At 29.3% G+C, this 19,076-nt stretch overlaps 1 protein-coding gene across 2 annotated transcripts in view; it reads left to right on the top strand.

The window, feature by feature from the left end:
* LOC116771386 (uncharacterized) overlaps positions 1–19,076 on the top strand; it is a 97,014-nt gene that overhangs the window by 63,358 nt on the left and 14,580 nt on the right. The window contains exons 1-2 of one of the 2 annotated variants that reach the window (XM_032663242.2): positions 7,586–7,677; positions 7,894–8,108. In XM_032663242.2, the coding sequence (XP_032519133.1) occupies positions 8,064–8,108 (45 nt within the window). In that variant the 5' untranslated portion in view covers positions 7,586–7,677; positions 7,894–8,063. Of the gene's footprint in view, positions 1–7,585; positions 7,678–7,893; positions 8,109–19,076 lie in introns of those variants that run through there. The other variant, XM_032663233.2, reaches the window with a different exon arrangement.

Genomic DNA, 19,076 nt, shown 5'->3' with positions numbered 1-19,076 from the left:
CGCAGTCCGCCATACATTTCCCCCGCTAATAAATGAAAGTGAAATTCCTTATTGGATAGGGGAACAACTCAATTGAGTTACCTTTTTCGAACAAAAATACTATTAGATATTCTAAGGTTTTTTATAAAGACATTTCGTAACTTTCTTTAGGCTGTTATTGTTGCCTACAATTTTTTACAACAACACTAAAATTTTAATGTAAATTTTACTATAGATATTTCTGTGTTTAAAAGTAATGTATTGATGGTTTTGTTTTTATATTTTTACAATTTCTATAAGAATCATTTTGATATTTTACATACTTAAATGATTTGATGCTCAAAGAGATTCAAATTATATTAATAACACAAGTCACTACTGTTCAACTAAAATCATAATTATTAGAGTATTATTACTTATTGAACAAACTTAATAATAATTAATAGTAATGAAATATTTATTTTATAAGTTCAAATACGAAATATCGGTAATAATAAAATAAACAACTATTCTCACCAGTTAAAATAGTCTTTATCAAAGCGTTATTAGAAGTTTGCTGGGTAACAATGAGGAAAAACTACCTACGCAGTTGTTCAAGCACGTACTTTCATGTTCTTAACAAGTTTCACCCACAATTAACTACTTCAATAAAGTAGGATTTGTTTTCATTAGAATGATACTTCTGTTTAATAATAAAGAAACAAAGATAAAAGTATAAATGAACAGATATCAAAAATTACTTAATTTAATTTAAATATTTTATATTTGTTTCAACATTGAAGATGAATATGAATAAATATTATATTATGTTGATACGTTTAACGAAATATGATTTAGAAGTAGCTTAGTGTGTAATGATTAAAAGAGAAATGATTAAAAAAAGCGTGTCTGCTAATGTAATAATTTCGAGTTTCTATACACAGATATCATCGTATAAAATGAAACAAAATGATAATGCTACAATTCTGAGAACGAATATTATCTGAGACATAAAAGGATTTAATAACACGTGTTTAAAAATCATTTCCTCGTCGGAGATAATAATAGTAGATAGAATTCTAAGGAATAAAATCTTATCTGTCGTTTGAAATAGTTTAATTCTACAGCTAGTCTAATGGTTGAATGAAGTATTCATAATCCAAAAGACTAGAGGCAGCTTTTTTATCGTTACTGTTTTCATCCGAGGGAATTGATATCAAATTTATTTTTTAATCCGTGTCATATAAAATATTCATATAAAGCATACAATTGTGTTGCAATTATGAAATTATTATATCTTTGATATTTTTAGTCAAAGGTATAATTATATCATAAAATTAAATAAATACTCTGAAAAATAATCTGGCTGAGTAATTAATTTAAACCAGCGAGCGATACAACCTTTATCCATGCTGCGGTTTACGGCAAAAATAATATAAATTTATAATAATATTATCATAAATTTTATAAATTTAAAACTTAAACTGTCATTTAACGATGTGATCTGGTTGTTGGTGTATATATACATAGTAAATTAGTACATACTTACTTACGTACATACATAGAATGTTGGTAAGTATGTACTAATTTACTACGTATATATCTTTCTTAATAAATTAGTTCTAAATTTCGACAAAGATTAATAAGATCACTTTATCCGATGTAATGATGTCATTGGATGCTTTTTCAAATATGTCAAGAAAAGAAGAAATAACACTTCAGGCTGTAAAATGTTAGTGTTATGTGTCATTTTGTGTAACCGCCATAAGAAGCAGTCGTTACAAGATAACATCAGTTTTCATGAAAGGTCCTTCCTTATATTTTTGGCTAACAAAATATTAAAATATGGTTTTTCTGTGAAATAGACGTACCCTTTTTAAGTAAAATTATGATTTATTTATGAATTTCATTTAAGAATATTTTAATCAGTGGATTCAAGAAGCGAAGAATAAGATTATATTAAAAATTATATTACTTTTGCAATATAATAAAATAGCCCTTAACTTTTAAAGATACAGGTTTCCGATGCTTTGCTTTCTCGGCACGTATTATATGAAAAATTCTTCTGTAAGCCAGCAATTAAACAATCCTAGAATAGTTTGTTTTTTAATCATTTTCAAATTAACATACTGTTCACAAACAATTGATCTTATTAAAACACACAATTCAAAATATTCACGACCGTACACATCTACAAAATAATCGAATATTGACCCCTTTTTGGATGCCTAAATGAATATATTCCAATGGGCTTGACAAATTACTTTATCCGAAGAAATATAAAAATGTTAGCGTAATGTTATTTTTATGTGAAAAATTATATGAACGTTTTTAAAATGCCTATTGTTGATGAAATTGTCTCTGTAAGCATATTTCTGGATCTCTAAGGTAATATTATTCAAACACCTGTACTCGGTGAGTTAAAATGATTGATGGGAACATGTGATTATAAATTCACGGTAAGTATTTCGTAACAAATAAGCCACGTCAAGAGGTATTTTTTGTTGTCGCTCGTGTTAACAAGAGGGTGTCTACATGACCGGAATATTTTCATCTCCAATTTCCTTGCTAACGGCTTAACGTCCAGGAAAAAGTTACTCAAACTTACCTGAGCCTCTTTCAGGCTTGTCAAGATTTAGTTATTTATTGCTATCTCATGAATAGTTACCTAAATTTTGTGGGTAAATTTTGTAAAGACCATTGATTTGTTGTAATTCTAAAAATTTGCCTACCGAATTCGGTTAGATCGATAAAAACGTAGGTTAATATAAATTTTAAACATAGTTTTTGGAACGTGTATTAAATTAAAAAAAAATTATTAAGAGTGAATGCAATTTGGGAATGTTAATTTTACTACATAGATTTATAATTGTTATTCACAAATAAATAAATATATTGAATGGCGTTTTGCCGGTCTTAGAATTAAAGTTTCAAATATCAGCCATAAACAGTTACTTAAGATCCTTCGATATCTCAGGCCCATGCTATATATCACTTAAAACGACAGAGCATAAATCCGGGGCTGTCTTCGTTATTTGTAGTCGCCACGTGAGCCACTGGTTTCGGGTGAATATTAACGATATCGCCAATTTTCCACCAGCTTACTCCCGGTGCAATTTCTCGCCAATTGAACAATCGTATCGTATCGAAGGGTAGACGGTTTAGTTAAAAAAGTTTACTTTAAAATCATATTACGTAGACCTGTCTGGGACGCTTGCGATCAATCAATCCTTGACTTATTGTACGTTTGACAATTTTATGTTATAAAATATACGACAAAGGTGTGGTATAAAAATATATTCATGGAGTATTATTCTTTTTGAGTATAATATGTTTAAAATGTAACCAGTTTGGATTCTTTTATCTCTTTGTCCTTAATTTTAATATTTTTTTTTTAATCAATGTTGTTTTATTCTACAGCACACTTTGTGATTTAATTGTCGAGCTAAGTAACCAAACAAAATGTAATTGAAATAGGAATTTAATTAAATATTTTCCTAATGTCTCAATTTTCTTAGTGAAAACATTCACCAGTGTCGGGTGTTATAAGAAAAGGTTCTATCGTAATTTTAGTAAAATCACATACGTTACACCTATCACACCACACTCCAAAATTGTAGAAACCATTATGCCTTGCTAACAGTGTACGAAACATTTGCTGTTACGACATGTTTTGCGCAGGTTGTTGTCCTTGCATTATTCACATGACACTAATTTGAAAGCTTGGTAAAGCTGGCTGCAAACTACAAACGTTGGCCGCACACTATCGGCAAAACAGTTATCGGAATCAAACTTAATAATAAATGTAATGTTTTTTAAATTTAACCCTTTACGTGAGAAATACTATGGTACCGTTTTTCCTAATGTGTACAATAATATTTCTATTATTATTTGCCTTTAACTAAATACATCTTGTTGAGCTTACTGCCATTTCTTTTAATAATAGTTTTGTTATTAAACTGTCTACATTATAATATGTTTGGGAATATTTTTGTAAGAAACATAGTAGTTTCGTCCATTTATCGCAAATAACTCCGATATGTTTATTAAAGACCTACCTACAATATGCAATACATACCAATTCTACTAACGAATCTGCAATATATAGTGTTTAAGTTCCCAAGAAAGTTATAATTTTTTTTATGTCATTTTATTTATAAATTAATCCTAAAAGTTGTTTTTAAAATCATATTTAACCTAAAGAAATTTTGTTTTTACCTATTAAGTAAAGATTGTACATAATTACATTGGATTCTATCCTTAATGTATGAAATACTAACATAAATATAATATTTCCAAAGGAATGCACATTAAGACGGAACGTTTTCGAATGAGTTGCAAAGTACATCTTAATCAAATAGAGTAGTCTTATATAAGGAACGCTTTTAACATTACAACGTAATATGTAACCAATAACTCAGAGTAAGGATGACTTAGAGAGTTACAAAATCACTTTATATAAACTAATACTTGACCTTCCTGTGTGTGAAATCTATCAAATACATTTTCAATGCAATTAAAGAGAGAAACGATTACAAGGAAGTATTATTTCAATCTGTAAGTATTTAATGGAAGAAATTGGCTATTACTTAGGTTATTTTGTACCTATATTATAGAGTACAAAAGATCCTTTATTCGTCTATCTTCTTAGGGAATGGATTTGTAATGTTGAAATGTATAGATCACGAACAATGTTCCTCTTTGTTGTCATAGCAGTAATAGGTTCTTAGAATCCGCGTAGATTACCACGGAAGCAAATGTCACAAAGGCCGTTCGTCCCCTTTCGTCTGGTCATAAGAAATAGGGAGTTTACATAACGTTTGCTGCCAAAAGTTCTATACACATTGTATGTAAGTAATAAACGGGTTTATGTAATCAATTGTTATAATTGAATATAAAAGTTTTCTTTGCTTGTTATTTTTATCAATAGCTTGTCTTTTGAGGGTCAAAATAGTAAATCGATTTGAATGATATGTGTTATAATGGGAGACAGATATTACTCATTTTTTCTTTTGTTTAAGTACTGAAATAACAATGTTTATGTTTTAAAATAATAATGATTCAACATATAAATGAAAATCGATCGAGACCGTTCGTTAGCACCTTCATATAATGAAACTCTGTGAATATTGTAGTTATACAAAAGCTGTCACAAACACGCACGCACCCCGGCTTGTAATTCAGGCAAACTGCAGCAATCACTGGTGGGTAATGGTTCGTCCCTACGGGGAATATGGACGGCTCTGAATAGAGTTTTGGGAGGGCTATTCAAACTTCTGCTAAAAGGCAATTCAGTTTTTGTAAACTAAAATCCTGTCTGAAGTTTGTATATTAGCATTCATATCTCAAAATAATAAAACATTTTTTTTTTAAACAACCGAACGAAAAAAATATATTATTTTGAATTTAATTTTCAAAAACTATTTCTAGAACTACATTTCTTAAAAAGGGTCTTCAGCGTAAATGGTTTGTCATAGCTGTCCCAGGAAAATCGGGTATCGATTAAATCAATGAATAATTGAAACAAAGCCCCGTCATTTTGATTACGGATTATGTCCTGCCGTACTATGGTATATTTCCCGCGAGTGTATCGGAATATCATTAGTGGTAAGTCCACTAGTGCGGCTGGCAAATGACGGATTCCCGCTATACATAGATTAAGCAACCCTCAAACATGTGTCATAACTCGTGTGTTCAAAACTATTGTGATTTTATTTATCCATACATACAAATATCAAAGAGTGTGATATTTTTTTTTAATATACCTGAATAAATAACATTTTCTTAGTTCATAAAACCTGCTATAAAGACATAAAACATCCCCAGATTAAAGATAAATAAGTATGTTGTTCAAAGATGGAGGACTTTTATCTCTTCTTATTTGAAAACTGCTGACAAAACATAGAAGAAGAATAGAATAATGCAAATCTTTTATTGATCTCATCGTACCTGTGGCGGAATCTTCGATGCAAATCCGATTTGCCTAAGCAACGTCGCAACGGAACAAGAATACAATATGAATATTCAGATGTGTGTAGTTGCATTATATGTTAAATTCACGATAACAAGGTTCGTCAGCGAAACAGCTACCAATGTTGACTGTGCATTTTCAACCTCCGCTCAAACGAGTACTAAGCGATAAATACTTTTTTAAACTTTTAAATTAAATATCTCCGCAAACTCTAACTCTCAACTTCTGAAAGTACCGTCATAAATGAAAGCAAATAAAATACGAAAACAATAAAACATCAAGATTTTCAAGCGATTCGGCAGGAAATATTATAACGTTATCGGTTTTGTTTTTCACTTTGAAAATCCCGGGATTTCTTACGAGCATTGCTTATTCTAAATCTGAGTGAAACAAGTTCAATCCCCGCTAAACAAGTTTAAACTGAAATAAGCACTGGAATACTTGTTTCTTTACGCCTCGGGGTAACAGGAAAGTAAAGAAAGTGTGAATCTCCTTCGAGATTGTCCCGTTTGGGTGCACATGCAGGGAGATCCCAAAGTAAATCTCTCTTATTCAAAATGAAGTTACAGACTCGCTTTGAAATTGACTCTTATATTTTTCCTTTACATGTGACGCGAGAAAAGTTTAGTATATTTATATGGTATTTTATTCGGACTTATCTTACTTCGTTCTATCACGAGACGAATGAAGTTTAATCAGTTTTACAATGCAAATCTGATTATGTTTAGCGCCAAGTTTAAATCAACAACAAGTTTATAACAAATTCGCAAACATTGGGTAGAAATTATTATTTGAATTTAATGAACTTAGGCGTGGTGACGAGCCATGCATACGATTAGTATCTGGTGAGTGCATCTTCGTAATTATGTTAATTTTACACCAACATCACTCATTTACTAGGAAGTTTTGACGGCTTTTGCATAAAATAAATATAACTTGCATAAATTTAGAAAGCGGCAGTGAAATGTGCTTTATGATATTAAACGAGATGACAATGACAGCCCACGAGAAAACGTTTTGGTTTCTTAATAAATCAGTAGGCGTTAATTACTAACATTAATTATAGTTGCCATTGTATTCATATATATCAATTATGTATAAGAAACACGAAATGCTATGCAGCATTTATGCTGCCAATTATCTTTGTGTCATTGACAATATTTCGTAACCAACTTAATAATATTTTACATCACGAACCTGTAGATCACGATTTACTTACGTAAAATATAAGAATTCTCAGATATTTGTTTTGACAATAATTTATATAAAACTATAAATTTTTAATAATAGTTTTTTTAATTATTATTCTTTATTATACTTTCTTAAACCAATTTTCCATTAGAATAGAAAAGATAGCTTAACTTCCTAGCTAAATAATATTTATATGCTTTTACACGAATAGAACGAAAGTGATAATTACAATTTTGGTATAGTCGTGTGTTTCTAGTCGGAGCTGATGCTGTGGGAAGAAACTAGAAAGTTATAACATAAGATTACTAACAATCTACGACGTTGACTGTTTAACTTATATTTGAGTTTCTCTTATCAGTATTTTCTGTTAAAATAGCCATCCTAAATACCAACGAGCCTTAACAATTACCCGTCTAACAGTACACAAGTTTAGACTTCAACGCTCCATTTCAAGTGACTGTGTTTCAAAACATTCGCGAGACACAAACCGAGTCGGTAGGTGACTCTACACATTCGCTCCGTCCGCGGCGCACGTATTCAAAGACAAAAAACAAAAGGTGTGAAACTGATTGCGTTATTTCGTTTTTATGACCATTTGTTATTTTTTTTTTGTCACTACTAATTAACTGTGCCGTGTTTTTATATTCTTAAAGCGGATCTGTTTTTTTTTTTAGAAAAATTTTAATTCAAAATACGTAATTTTTTTATACGTAATTACAATGGAGACTTTTAAATGTACTTTAATGTTTTAATCATTTATTATCTTGTTTCAGATGTTCGAAGGATTGTATTCCTAATTGTGAAGTGGGTTGAAATACTTTAGTGTATTGAAATGTGAATTTTGTGCCAATAACGTTATAATCGTTTTTCGTGTAAAAACTTTTCTAATGAATTATCACGTGTGACTTATATTCTTTAATTGGTTTACTTGAATTCTACAACCATGGAGACAGAGGAACTTACGAAACTTGTTGACGGCATTTACAAGGTAAGAATATAATTTACGTAATATAATTTGAAACAAGCGCCGTGACATATTACTGAAATTTATTAATATAATCTACCAATACAACATTACGTAACTTAGGGTTTGGATGTATATACATTTTTTTCTTTTCTTCATTCATTTCACATCATAATTATTTTTGTCCTAATCAGTAAATTGTTTCGTAAACAATCTTTGAAAGTTCCATAGGAAATACCTGTAATATATACAGGTTGCTATTAAAACGGACAAGTGAAAGGAATAGTCTAAGGTTGGACGTGGCCTTATTGAGAGGAAAACAAACTTATAACATTAAGTCTTTGTACGAAAATACTTATAAGTGTGCAATAGGCTTTATTTGCTTTCAAAAGTTACAATTATATGTTACCTACCAATGTATAGAGCTTTACCTATGAAGTGTGGTTAAAGTTTATTCTATACAATATATATTAATTAAGACAATTTTTTATTAAGTACTAGATCTATGCGTCTGGATCACTTGCGACTTAGTTGGTGTTATAAAATGTTTACATGTAACTCTACACATAAAATCCTGCATTAATTATATAAATGGGATATTTAATGCAGTTTGTATGTTAAATGTTATTAAATAGATTGCAAATAGTTCATTAATGTTACTTCAAACCCATTAAATAAATGTTAATTGTTTAATGGTCACTATAAAATGATGAAGAGACGAATAAATTGCAATTAAATAATCCTTACGTTGTAAGATAAAATCACTGTAGATCAAATTATTATAAATTCTAGAACTTTAAAAAAGGTAGTTGGAAAGTGAAAACAAATACCAAAAGCGGTACCCAAGCGGATGTTCAAGGTGTTTGTGGGGCAGGTGGTCCCACAAATGTCAAGGTCAAACGGTCAACAAAACCCGTGGAAGGAATACGATTTCACTAACTCGTTTTATATTATTAAAATGTGTCTTCATCGAATATCAGGGATCGGAATTAAAATGACGGTATTACTTTAATTCATAATGGTCGAAATATGGTAAACAGATTAAGTTACTGGGCTTATTCAGAAGAAGTAGGGGTATAATGGAAACTTTTTAAGCGTGTAAAGGTCTTTTAGGAACTAAATTGAACGATCAATCAACGTTAAAAATTATGAGGTCAAAATTTTACCAAAAAGGAAAGCTTACAAAGAATATTTAATGCTATTCCGACTAAGTAAAGAATAATACAATAAATTTAATTAAAGGTACTATAAAAATTACAATTCCATAAAGTTAATATTCTAAATGCTTGTCATGAAGATTTTATTACATACTTAGGGCACATTCAACAAAAATGTTACGATTTTATATCGCTATACCGCTAAAATGTCCAATAAAATCAGGTTTACCCTTTTGGAACTTATGTAAATTGCAACCCAAATCTGAAACACATTTTTATAATTGTAATATTCATATGGGTTTTGTTTGTTCATTCATCATATTTCCATAGTTGGTGCTCTATATGAGAGGCTTACATTTAGTTGTGGACAGCAAGACGCCGATGACGATGATTATTATAAAGATGATGTTATCCCATTTCCCGTCGCATTAAACAAAATTTCCCAGTCGTTATCTCCGGCTCTAATATGTAGCATTATAAGTAGTATAATTTTACTTATTTAATTTAAAAACCTGCTGTTTCAAGATTATTCATTCGCAAATATTTATATTGAATCGTACTATGGAAAATTTTAGAACGATAACATAATTTTAGTATTCATAATTCCTAAAAAAATAACAATAGACACCAATTACATAATACGATTTACTCTGAAGCAGGTCGTGTCAATGTTCCTAATTAAATGATCTCATTCCACGGACAATATGTTAGAAATCTATTATTGTATTAAGCAAACACTTGAAGGGCTTGAGATATAAAAGTAATAATAAGATTATACTAAAAGAAAATAAAACCAAGGCCTGTCGAAGCCTCATATTCAGATAAAGATGAGTTAAGCGAGATATGAATTGTAAAATTAAATTTTACTTCATTAAAACCTGGTATATACAATGAGCAATCAATTTAAATATCGTTATATGTCTGTTTTTATCCCCGTGGACCTTAATGCCATATTTTATCCGTCTTTAAACTTGGGCATTAGTATACCTTAGGCGTGCAAGATAAGTATTTAATACTGCTTTCTCTGGAGAATTGCCAGATGCCTTAGAAGCTCCTCAATAAATTTTGCTCTGTTTGTTTTTCAAATACCTGAAAAAATGTATTGATATTTATTCCAATTATTTTTGATTCTATGAATTCTAAATTTCATGTTAAACCTTTTTACTAACTATAGTTAAAAATATACAAAATGAGTGACATATTTGTCCTTTTTTTACTATTTGAGCAATTTCTAGCCCACATCTCGAATTATGGGATACTTCATTTATCGCTTGGAGTAAGGCTAAATATCTTCTTTGGCCAAGTGACTAAGACGAAATATATATCTAAAAGTCAGGAATTATTATTTATTCCTTTTAACGAATTTTGCAACTTATTTTATTCAAAATAATTCTAAAGATATTTATTCTGTACCGATATAAACCTGGATGCTAAAAATGTAATCGTTTTATTATGAGAACAGTTAAATACAGTCTTCTAATTGAAACAAACCTTATAAAATGTTTTATATTGAACAAAAAGGGAAAATTTATTGTCCTTTTCAATCTTAATATCTTCGGGAGCCTTTAACGAATTCAATTTCCTCGATAAATATTACAATACACTTGGATTTATTATTAAATATTTATAAATATACCTATATCCAGGATATGAAAAATTCTTTCATCTGTATGTTGAAAAAATTACAAATACATGACAGCATTTCTAATGTTTCCATTAATGCTATTATTTTAAATTAATCAATAGGCCTATGACTGTAATTATAAATCTTTTAAGTCTAAACCCAGCCCTTAGTACCCTGTACCTAACTACCTTACGTTCAAAATTCTTTTTATAAATGAAATGTTTGCATGTGTCTGCATTTATTTCTTTTATTAAGAAATTCTTGATATCAGATTGTAAAGCGGAATACAAATAAAGCTTATCTTTAAGTTCAGTAATCAGTAAGAGAAGTTATTTTAATAAAACATCCCAATAATAATTATAGTTCTTTTCTCAGCTACCCAAACAGTTGAGTTACTGGACACATATTTAATAAGAATTTATTTTAATTATTCAAGTGATCTTCATTAAGCGTAGTATTATTAATATTTAATAATATCCATATATATAATTAAGCATGTTATCATAGTGTATAAACTAAATGTAATACAAATGATAATTACGCTATGAATGCTATTCACGCTCCAACTCGTTGTTAAAAAAAAAATGCTAAATAAGAATGTCAAGGTTGTTTGGGTATATGCGAACATTTGTCTTATTGCGATATCGTGCTAGACATCGTAGCAACATTACAGAACCAGCTAAATTGACCTTTAGTTATCACCTACTATGATATATTCCACAGATCAAAGGTAACTAGTCGAGTTTACCAAGTTCCCCGCCCGTAAGAGATTGCTCCACGACATTAAACAGAAGACATTTTCGTCGTAATACCGTCCCTCTTAGTTCATTTTGTTTTGATCGTAGTGTGATTTTCTTTAGCAACAAGATATACACATTCCGCAAAATTAAGGATATTGCCAAGGCTCTAATTGTATCTATTATCTTTATTGCTGTATTTAATTTAATGTGTGAATATTTTATATAAGGATACAATAGGCCTCTGAGTAACTGTTGTCATATAATCCCTGCAACAGTTACTTTTGTTGTTTTGTAACCCTACTACAAATGACGAAGTTATTAAAATGAATTCATATAATTTTTAATTTCCTTTGGCGTATTGACTTCGAGTAAACTTGAGATCGAAGAGTTGTTAAGCCTTTGTTGTCTTTGACGTTTTATATCTGTAGATCATAGAAAAATTTAAACTTCATTTTTAGAATTAATTGGCGTCAAATCGAAAATGAGAGATAGGATGAGAGTGAGTTTAATCCCGTCTCGCCCCTAACACGAAAACTGCAAAAAAATGTAGTCCGGACTAAAAATTTAAAATTTAACGAATACACACAACATATTTAAATATAAAAATAGATATTTCTAGTAAAAACTGCAGAAATCATTAACACTCTTTTTATAAACAAAATTTTACAAACATTTTCCACTTACATTAAAGAAAAAGCGACATTTTAATAGTATTTTACACACTTATGTATGTAACACATTATTGCAACCAGATTATTCAAGCTAAAGTTAATTCAACATATAACAATAATAGTAATCGAGAACGTAATCGAGATCACATTGGTGTCACGCGTCTGGCGGAAATGAAAAACCTTAAATAAATTGCTACTGCGTGATGGTCTGTAATATTTAAGAGCATGGTGAAACGAATACTCTGACACATTTTCGCAACATGTAGGTTTAAATATTATTGTTAATACTTATTAAAGATAAAGTAATATCTATCACGAATTATTGAATAGAAATTTAGGATGCTAGTTTAAAATTATTTCCCTATCAACTAATATTCACTTTATTTTGCTTTAAATGCATTTTATCTTCCTTTTTCTTGCAAATTTTCCACTTTTTCCAAACCTGGTGAAGCAATTTCATAAATTTGCGTCTTTTGAAGTTAGGTAAAAAGACTTTTAAATAAAATAATAGTAAGATCGTATCATATACAAAAGAATTTTCGAAATGCGTCCTCTGTGTGAGGTCCATGAAATTCTCATGAAATATAATTCCAAATAATCCGCAATGAAAACCTCACAAAGGCATGATACTTCACTAAACTGAAACATCAAGATGTATTTATTATGTTTTATTTTAAAAGTAAAACTGTGATAAAACTGTACCTAATATAAGTGTACATTTTAAATAAAAATAAATAATTGATCAGAATATATATGATACATAAGAGGCATATAAAATATTTAAAGACTACTTAATAATCGTTAAATTTCTTGCTCTTAGATTATATGTGTAGCAAAAATAACCTAAAATAATCAGACGAACTATTTGAAGTACTGGCAGCGGTTCTATCTAGTTCGTGCAGGCGGGTAAATCGGTGGCCACTTATTTGAATAAGAATGGCCAATCCCCCGGGGTATACTAGTTCACCTCTTGTCAAGCCCCTTTGTAATTCAGTCGGACTATTTAAACTAGGTCCTTAAAACATGGGACTGGAGATTTGTTGGTTGTATGATTTGAGCTCCAGCGATGCTTCAAATATTAATATAATTCAAATATGTAATTATCTGATTAACTTATTATAGTAGTGCCTAAGATAATATTAGTAAAGATGATATTTTTAATAATTTAATTCCCACAAATGAGGTTTGGTAGAGCAATAAATTATGTTTAAAATTTATATTGAATTTATAAACTGGTTGCTCCATAAAGTTTCGTTTGAAAGGATTACAAACGGTGAATTCGAATTTATAATTAATCTTATTACCCTATAAACAGGCGAAAACCGCATAACCTAGACATTTATTTATAATACAAATTGATATCTTCGTTAATAAATGTTTTATTATATAATATAATAAATATTCGCTTTATTTCTTATAACATCAAACACGTTTTGCTCCAAGTCCGCTTATAACATCGCTTCAGTATAATTATATTTTATCGTTATTTGTAAACTCGTATTAAGAACACAATCCATTACAATATTACATCCGGTTATTTCAACGTCACAATGTTTATTTTCATAACATCAATCAAAGTTACCCCAGTGGATGTAGCTATCACAAAATCAGGGAACTTAGCAATATATGATCAATTGTAGTGGTAGCAAATTACTTAACTCACAAATAACTTCAGTAATAATAGTTTTTGGTAGTGTTTTGGTCATTTTAGGATTTATGATTCGAGATTACAAACGATTTCTTACATATGAATATAATGTGACTTAATAACGTGTTTAAGATATATTCAAATCACGTTTCACGTCATGTTAGTCAAGACATCCGTTGAATCTGCTATCGGAAGTGAGAGTGATAAATTTTGAAGTCTATTTCTGTGATATAATGATCACGTTATCTCAACTGATGGTGAAATTTAAATGGATGTCCTACACCCGAGCCCATCAAGTTAAATTGCAAACTTAAACGGCAGAAATATCGAGTTTTCTAAGACGTTGAATCTTTAAAAAGTTGAAAACTTGTACTTGATTTTTTATAGAACTTCTTAAAGATTTAATTTATATATGAAATTCATGTTCTTAGAACTTTTCCAGTATAAATTATACAACCCTTAGTAAAGATAAAACCTCTACCTAAATAAAATCTTCAAACCGAACTCCGAAGACACTATAGTTTTAAATATTCAAAGGAGACTCTTTGAAAATTTGATTCCGGTCTGCCGTCATTATTGTGAGGAACTTACGATCCACTGCATTTCATATCCAACCGTTAGAAATTGTCAAACGACAATGTACTAGCTATGTCTTATATGATTCTGTCGAATTGATTCTAGTGTTCTTTTATCTTTATTATTTATTGAATCGGTAAGTTTCATTTATCGGTTTCTCCCTTTACTATATTTAACACGAAATGATTTATTTTATATAATGTACTAAACAAACTAGTCTTTAGTATCTAAATATTTAATGAAGAGTAACAAAATAGTTTCTGAATTTTGTACAAAAAACATACAACATACAGAAATAATATTTTAAAAAAATATATCTTATTTTGACCCTAAAAATTTACAAAAACTTTTTATTCTGCTTCTTATCAATACTTTATTGCTTTAATTTTGAACTTATTTTCTTTAAATATAAAGTTATAAAACTTAAACTGAAAAAGAAAAAATACGTTTACACAGTCAATTCAAATAATTTCACCGAGTCTTTGCTTCTTAGAGTGGTACACAACTATAACTCAAACGGCCTTTGAAGAATGATATTTAAGTAGTCTGCATTTATTTGTGAGACGTCTGATAACCAGCTCATTAAAATATTGATTTAGAAGGACATTTCATTAAATTATTTGTATCTCTGTTCAAAATATTTAGATTCATAAAGCAAAACGTTGATAAGGCTTATTTTAATGTTAGAAAAGTAAAATATAAATAAATACGTCTTCCCGTCACGTATGCATTAGTTGACGCGTATTCGTCCAAATATAATTTAAGGAAGGAAATTGCTTCGTGGTAAAACCCCTACAAAACGGAATATGTTATATTAAATCTGCATGACAGTTATTAGGACACTCACTCGCGGTCGTTGAATGGCTACAAAATAATTTAGAAAGAACGATGATATATTTTGCTGAAAAAAATTTAACCCCAAGCTATATTTTCTTTGTAGGACGTCCAAAGGGCGGTTTATTATAATTTTATTCTAACGTGTTGTACATTATTCTGAATTTTGTTATTTTGTAAAGAGGGGGCTTACGTAAGATATATAACAGATAGAGAGATTTTTTAATTGCACTTTCGAAGGAAATTTGTTAGTTTATGTGGTCTAAATAAATAATGTAAATTAACATTCATAAAAAAATGTAAATTTGAAATATTATCAAGTTTTAATCGTTTTTAATGATAGTAGTCATAAACTTTTGTGTTTTCTCTATATTATTTTAAATTTCATAAGTTTATATTTATATATATCACACTCGATGCATTTGACTTAGTTTGGAATTATCAAAATTATGTTTGAAATTTCTTAATGCTGTATTACTTTTAAGAGATTTCTGTTAAATTATTTATTAACATTGAAAAAATAATTAAAAACGGGAAAATGTTACGTTTCTTACATATTACATAAACTTTATCAATAAGGATCTCAAAATTTTATTTTTATAACAGATTGTAAATAAATCAAAAAACTTTGACAGTTGTGTCTCGCTGGCACTAAATAAAAATATAAGCATAGCTGGACTTTTTGAAATCGATGTGATTGGCTAAATTACCGTTCAAAGTCGGACGTGATTGGCACACAACCAACAAAAGCGACAACGTACATTGGGAACTTATTTGTAGCTATTTAGATGTACACTCACATGGGCACTATTGAGTCTTGAAGCGGACATTTATTTTGCTTGATGAAACCTTTTGGGTGGTTGTTTAGTGAAGCTAAGCTTTCTTCCGTCTGCAATAATGGTATGGTTATCCAAAGCTTCTTTTAAGTCTTTTAAAATGCTCTTAAATTATTTCCTTTCTTTAATTATGAACTACAAATTAGATATAAAATACAATCACAGATTCATTAACGTTGAAAGTTTATCATGTTGTTTCAAATATTCAACAAATAAGTTTATGTACTTCCCATATGTTCACATACAAGCTTGTTACATTACTTAATTCCTTTTCATGTTTATATAACTCCGGAACAGATTTGCATGCCAATCTATTTACATCTAAAACAGTCTTACAAGATTGCTTGCACTTCGAAGCTCCACTCATATTTACATATACTTATGTGTGAATAATTTCAGTATATTGAAATCAGGTTTAAGACATGACTTATTGTGTAAAGTTATTATCTTCGCGGAATCTTTGGCTTTAGAGTCACAAATAATATCAAATTATAAATTTTATTAAGCATAAATTAAATAAATATAGATTGAGTAAATTATATGAAATTGACGTGAGTGAATGTTAACCTAAAACGTATTAATAGTCATTTGTAAACGCAAACTCGTCGTGTAATCCGTCATATTGCTCTGTGTTAAGTGTTAACGTGGCATATCTGAATAATTGCGTTACTCGACTTTCCCTCTTGTCTTTGTACGGTTGATTGTCGTTTACGTAATTGCCTACATTCTGTACTATCACGGCCCGGTTCGCTTGTTTCGTCTTAAACGAACTGAAATTAGTCACTAGACGAGAAATATTTTCTTAATTACGCGTGAAACAGAAAAGGTTTCGTATTTAATAGTACTTGATGTCGTATTGCCAGCATGATAGGATCAGAAAATTTCATTTCCCTCTAAGATATTTTGTTGTATTTTAACATGATGGAAGTTTAAAAATTATAAAGAATTAGTGATTACCTACTTATAGTAAATTGTTTGTTAAAAGGTTTGTCCACATGAACGTTTCGCTTAAAATTTGTATTAATCAATATTAACCGATTTCAGGTTACGTAAACTAGATTTTTATATTCTAATAAGCAATTGAAATGACTTGTAATAAAATGTATCAAAATGTGTATTTTAATTTAAATATATTACGTTTCAGTGCAAATTAAGTGCTCCGCTATTTCATAATACCCGGCAGACGCCGCGTGCCGTTGAGAAATCTCGAATTTAAGTATCTTTTCACTGAGACTTTTTTAACTAGATAGTATCACATTTATAACTTTATTACATTTATTAACATTAATGAGGTTTATTTCCTTGTAAATAAGTAACGTATATCTCGTTTTATCGTCAACAGCTAAAATATTCTTCAAATTGTTTGCCAAATAGTCGGTAATTAACATTCTGTCTCACAAACAATGGTTGTTGCTATTCATCCGCCACTGACAAGAATCGATGGTTCGTTTTAAAACAATCGTACTAATACCATTGTTCTGTAACACTTTCAATACGACACACTAAGTCAGCCATTGCCGCGAAATTAGAATTATACAAAACACATCAACGTCTTTATACTTAATGTCTACTTTCACGGACACATTTTTGTTAGAAATTCTACACGTGTTAGTGAAATTCAAGAAATGAAAGCACATAATATTTGTTTATTTAATTAATTATATTACATAGTGTTGTCAATCATGTGTCATTAATTTAATACTTTTATAAACTTGAATGCAGTCTCAATATTGAATGATAAAGTAAGGTTAGTGTTATATGGATCCTATTAGAACATTTAAATATTTTAACAATGACAATTCCATTTTACTGGTTAGACATTTTTTTAAGGTAGCCGAAACAAATTGATGGTCCAATTTATAAGAATGTGAAAAAGATAAAAAGTTAGTAGAATTTTAGTCGTCAAAAATAAGCAAGTCCGAGGAGAGAGTAATGATATCACTAGCCTCCGAATGACTTTCTAATCAAATTATCGGTAAGCCACTTACTACTTTCTTGGTTCAATGAAAACTTCGTAATGTCTTCGGGAACCATTTAATTTTATAACCTTCATTGAACGAAATATCAGAGGACTCTAGTTTGAAGTTAATGCCTTTTATTTTGTTAGTTTTTAATCGGTGAAAGCTTTATCATCAATTGCATGTGCTTCTTAAGTAGTACATTGTATTGGTCTTAAAACAAAATGTGTTTTGCAAACATCGTGAAAGTCAGCAAAATGTTTATAGGTGGTAATTTGATATTCAATGATGAATTAGAAATATTTTTTAAATTTTGTTTTAAATTTTTAGTATTTATATTTTTTTCTATAAAACTGCACCTCACATTTGCTGACGGTAAAAATTAATGGAAAAATTTATATCTTCTATAACATCTATTTTTTTCCTGAACTGGATAGAAAATTTTTTTTTCTTTTATTTATAATACTTTTACTTTTCATTTGACAAATCCATGAATATTTAAAAACTGCGGTAAGTAGTACACAAGCTTGTTATTATTAGTAGCAAAACCTTTATGAAAAAATTTAAAAATATGTAAAAATCTTAAACAGAATTTTTCGTGTGTCACAAATCTTTTGAAGATTTGTAGAAGATAATTAGGATTCATGTTGTTTACAACTTATACAATTATTAGGAACTATTCACTTTAATGATCTCAAAAAGAAATTAAAACGATTCAAATTTATTAAAGATTTCAACACTCTATAGATAATTTTATAAAACATGCTAAAATAAATTATTCGTTAATCATTTATACTAAAATTGTTTCTTACGTACGGATTTTCTATTATATTTTTACATGTATAAATGTTTTAGTTGATCATCCTCCTGATTCACATTGACGAATATCTGACCGGCTTCTTGTTTTACCTTCACGTTATTACGGGAACAAAACAAAATCATTAGTCT

The sequence above is a fragment of the Danaus plexippus genome, chromosome 8 (genome assembly GCF_018135715.1).
Source record: "Danaus plexippus chromosome 8, MEX_DaPlex, whole genome shotgun sequence".
In the NCBI taxonomy this organism is placed as follows: domain Eukaryota; kingdom Metazoa; phylum Arthropoda; class Insecta; order Lepidoptera; family Nymphalidae; genus Danaus; species Danaus plexippus.
The sequence above is the reverse complement of the archived record's forward strand: the minus strand, read 5'-3'. Positions and strand labels throughout refer to the sequence as shown.